At 42.7% G+C, this 5,051-nt stretch overlaps 1 protein-coding gene across 2 annotated transcripts in view; it reads right to left on the minus strand.

Annotated features, from left to right (window-relative positions):
* Positions 1-570: 570 nt before the first annotated feature.
* The window catches only part of VANGL1 (VANGL planar cell polarity protein 1), a 70,176-nt gene continuing 65,695 nt past the window's right edge, over positions 571-5,051 (minus strand). For both annotated transcript variants that reach the window (XM_069090271.1, XM_069090272.1), the window contains one exon: positions 571-1,489. In XM_069090271.1, the coding sequence (XP_068946372.1) occupies positions 1,229-1,489 (261 nt within the window). In that variant the 3' untranslated portion in view covers positions 571-1,228. The remainder of the gene's footprint in view (positions 1,490-5,051) is intronic.

Consider the following 5,051-nt stretch of genomic DNA (forward strand, 5'->3'; position numbering starts at 1 on the left):
AAAGGACTAGAACTAATACGCTTCCCTTTCATTGGTTTATTTCTGAGTTTCTGCGGGCGGACACCTTGGGGGGAGGTCCCCATCTTTAGCCCGTGAAGAGCCCCCCCCCCCCGAAGCTGGATGACTCTCAGCCATATTCACCCATCTCAAAATCTCAGCTTTATAAACTATGTCCTTGGCACGTAGTAGGCAATTTATAATTGCCTGTTGAATTTGAATGGAATTCTCCCCTGTTGGTGGCCCATCCCAGAAGAAGTAGGGATGCAGGACTAATGGCAGGGAGATTTATTTGAGCATCTTCTAAGTAGCTGTTATGAGTGTGTGCAAATCTAAAATGGGTATAGGTAAAGATGGGTCATTGGAGGCCCGTACTCAAATGCTGGGGCTTCACCCTACTTATTCCTCCTGACTCTAAGGAGAGGAGCCAGCAACAACAGCCATAGACCAAGGGGTGCTCCCAGGCAAGATGGAAGCAGGGTTAAGTAAGACAAACAGAGCAAAGTAGTTATCTTTAGGGAGTGAAGAGGGGGAGTGAGGGAGAGAGTTTCAAATAAAGCAAGAAACACAATCTGATAGTGCACTTATTCACTGTGATTTCTTTGAAGGATTTGAAGGCAGCAAAGATGAAAAAAGAAAGGCATTTTCTGTAATGGCCTATGGCCCATGATGGTGAAACAGTGTTGGACTTCTGCATACAATACAGGCTGGGCAGACCAACTTCTCATCTTTCTTGGGCCAGTCAGGGTCACCTTGTTCCAAGTATGAACTCTAGGCTCTGCACTGTTGAGTACACACCAGGAGTGTTACTTCAGAGAGGCGTTTCTGTAGGAACCTGTGGGTACATGAAGTGGACCCATTGGGAAGTAGTGTGGAGAGGACAGGGCGGAGAATGGGGGGAGGTGGGACTGAATGACACTGAGACAGAGGACTAGCTGCTATAAGGCAAGGTTCCCATGAACACGCCAATTTGGTTTACAGCTATCTATAAGACTCTGGCAAAAAAAGTTAGAAGGCTTCTGTAGGAGGGTCAAGTACTGGAGCCATGTCTCTTGTTGTCTCTCTTCAGGACAGGTGTCCCCTACCTTCTTCCAAATAAAGTGCAGATGGTCAAAGAATACTGGTCTGTCATCTGCCAGTTTCAGTCAGCTTCGGAGAAACCAAAACCAGAGAAAAATCCCACAATATAATATATATATATATATATTTAAAAGCAACAAATATAAAACCTTTAGACTGATGTCTCAGATTGTAAGCGAAGGACAAATTTATGAGATTTGGGGTCTATGAACTCTTCTGAAAGCACGATGAATGGGATTTTCTTCACATTAATGACAAGGCTGAAGTCCAAGCACTTAAGTACAAAAACAACTCCATCCCTCAGTCCATTTGTGACAGCTTCTTCACTAACAAGTGTCCATTGCTTAGAGAACCATCGATCCTTGTCATACTGCAGGGTTGGGCCGGCATTGATGTAACGTTCGAGGAATGCCTGAAGAAAACACAGGAAAAGCTCATCAGGAAAAGAGAAAATCTCTCTCCAGATTGTTGTCTAGTTTTGTATTTTTCAGTTGGGATACAATTTTCATCCCCAAGGACACCAGTCTTCCCCCAATCAAATAAAACTTTTCAATTAGAATCTTCTATCTCATTGTTTCTCTACCAGGTCATTGGAACATGCTGGGCAGGGGGTGGGGCTGCCCCAGGGCCATCAATTGCAGATTTCCTCACTCTGCTTTAATTTTTTTTTTCTAAGAAGGGCTCAGGTGATGAAATATCATGGTGGGAAGAGGATTAGAACTGGTATGTGAGTACATGTTTACATGTTTGGGCAGATGCAGGTTTTGGCTTATATGGTAGAAGATGGTACTATGGGTGGCTGGTTTGATGGATAGAGAGATAATGGAGAAAGACAAAGCCCTTAATAGCAAAGTTGACGTCACATAGGATGAACTATCACAGAAAGTTTGGAATGTATACCAATGAAAAGTGTGCCCGTACCAAGGAAATCATAAATCTGTATAAATACTATTCTGCATATAGGTTCTTTCATATATATTTGTTTGCATGTTGCTTCCCCCTTTAGACCATAAGCTCCCTGAGGGCAGGGACCATCTTTTCAGTCTTTTTGTAACCCCAGAATGCATAGTATACAGTATCTGGTTACAGTGCCATAGTAGATACTTAATAAAGGTTTACCGAGTCATTGATTGACCCACTAAGTTCACAGAAGCAACAAATACTAAAAAAACCAGCAAGGTGGTGTAGTAGATAGAGCACTGGGCCTGGAGTCAGGAAAACCTGAGTTTGAATCCTGCTTCATACGTTTTCAGGATGTGTGACCCTGCGCAAGTAATAGTTTCTTCATTTGTAAAATGAGGATACTAGCACTATACACTTCACAGGGTTGTGAGGATTACATGAGTTAATTGAAACACTTTTCAAGTCTTAAAGTGCTACAGAAATGACAGGATTATTATAAATGCTAGCTAAGAAAGGTTGGATAGCACTGCCCTGTCCCACAGATACCTCTTTTTGGCACAAGAACAGACAATATATGCCAAAAGGGGGGAGGGCTCTAACCTAGTACTTTTTACTAATGCCACAACACAAGTGGCTTTAGGATTAATCAGAGATGAAGGATCTGTCTTTAATTAAGGATGCTCCTGAATGGTATCATTGCCCTCCTTCCTGCTGTATTGTCATCTCCTTCTATTTCTGACTGACGAGGGATATGCCGTGGGGTAGAAAGTCAAACTGAATTACATGAAGGCCACCAAAACAATTTGTGTCATTCTGTTTGGGCTTATTTTTATTTATTTTGTCCCCAAACCTCTCAGTAGGACTCTCTGATTATTTACAGTTGTATTCAAATCATTAGTCCTATGGCTTGTGAATGGTGAGGGCATTCCATCTTCATATTCTCAACACATTGTAGCGTAGTCAATAGAGGGGCTGTCTTCAAAGTCCAGGAGACCTGGGTTCAAGCCCTAACTACGCCATACAAGAGCTGGATGACTCTGGGCAAGTTAATTAATTCCCCAGTGGCCTAGGTCAAACTGCAAGCTATAGAACAGATTCAGACCTAGCCTGGAAGAGGCAGTTTCTTCACTAGCTCTTTATCCTGATGACATGACATGTGTGAACTGAGAGGATATTCTAGGACAGTTCCAAGTTGAGGAGAAGAGGCTCTGAAAGATGATACATTTTTGTAATTTCTGAGATCACTGGGTGGTAGAGGATGTGGAGGAGTTAAGGGGGGAGGGTGTAATCATGTTAAACCATTTTTTTTAGAGAGGTGGATGACCACTATCTAGGACCACTCCAGATCCTTTGATATATCCGGGTCAGCAAGCTGTGGTCTTCCCCATGGCCCTTGGGTAGGATTCTCTAACATCTTCTCCCACAGCTTATGATGGATGGGGCAGTTCTTTTGTACGTACATTTATTTTTAACTGGCCATTCTGTTGTCTTTGTGACAGCCAGCCTGTAGCCTACATCAGGGCAAGGGGAGTGTGCCATCTTAGGATCTGAGGAGCAGACTGTGCCCTAATGCCCCACTAAGGTCTAAAACACCTCTATAGCAGACATAGCGAGGACATGGCAGAAAGGCTTCTGGGAGCTGAAGAAAGGAAATTGACCTCTTTAGGGCAGGGACATAGAGATCAGATTTTCAATGACCAAAACAAAGAACAATTTCAACAACGCAAAGATATGCTGACAATGGTGGTAAGAAACTTCAAAAGATGAAGTGGAAAGTAAATGGAAGAAAAAACAAATGAGGAAGAACTTGATTTCTTTCCACACGAAGGAGTCAAAGAAGAAATTTCCTCAGTGTTCTTCATAGTATATGAATATTGAGAGTGATGAGAGAAAATGAAGAGCTTCTCTCAGGTTTAGGTGTATAGCCATCATCTAGGTCAATATACAGGACTGTTAATTACAGAGGCTGCTTGCGCCAAGCCTTCATCTTCATTTCTTTAATTAGAGAGGTAGTCTGACATAGCAGAACAAATTCTGGCTCTAGAACCTAAGGGTCTTGGGTTCAAATCCTGCCTGTGACACTTACAATGTGACCTTAAGAAAGTCACAACCTCCAGGGTCCTCAGTTTTCTTGCCTATAAAATTAAGTGGTCAGATTAGATGGCCTCTGAGGTCTTTTATAGCTCTAGATGTATGATTCTGAAATCCCATGATCCCCACTGACAAAAACATATATACTGAGATACACTGATACCCAGCATGCCCTCCTCAAAAATAACACAGGGTTACCACAGCCAAACCACGGCACTAAAGTTTCAATATAAAGGCTGGATGGGTAGATAAGACACCAAAGTGACTATGGGCTGCATCTTACCACACTTGAAACCAGACTTAAAAGGTATACTTGTTGTTTTAATGATGAGTGTTATTTCTCTTTTCCTCTTCCTTCTTTACTCCCTCTTTCTTTCTTTTTTGAGATTGGGTCTTTCTATTTTGTTGAGGCTGAAAATACAGTGGCCATTCATAGACCAATCCCTCTGCTGATTGGCTGTGTTGGTTCTTTCCTCCTTAAGCAGCCTGGTTTCCAATTTCCCTCCCCTAGGGGCTTACCATATTTTTGTTATTGTTATTCAGTCATTTTTCAATCATGTCTGACTCTTTGTGACCCCATTTGGGGCTTTCTTGGCAAAGATATTGAAGAAGTTGTCATTTCCTTATCCAGCTTATTTTACAGATGAGGAAACTGAGGCAAACAGGGTTAAGTGACTTGCCAAGGGTCACAAAGCTAGCTAGAGCTAAACTCAGGAAGATGAATCTTCCTGACTAGGCCTAGCACTCTATCTACTATGCCAACTAACTGCCCTGCTCACCATATTAGTGCCAGACTTATTACAGACACTTGATCAGTTTTAGCCTTATTACATCTCAGAACTCCCGAGCTCAAGTGAGACACCTGCCTCAGCATCCCCCAGTAGCAGAGTTTACAAGTGTGTGTGTGTGTGTGTGTGTGTGTGTGTGTGAGACAGAGACACAGAGAGAGACAGAGGTGGAGGGAGGGAGAGAGAGAGAGA

Source organism: Petaurus breviceps, unplaced genomic scaffold (assembly GCF_028583685.1).
Source record: "Petaurus breviceps papuanus isolate PSGF00001 unplaced genomic scaffold, PetGlider_PUasm1.0 186, whole genome shotgun sequence".
Classification (NCBI taxonomy): Eukaryota; Metazoa; Chordata; class Mammalia; order Diprotodontia; family Petauridae; genus Petaurus; species Petaurus breviceps.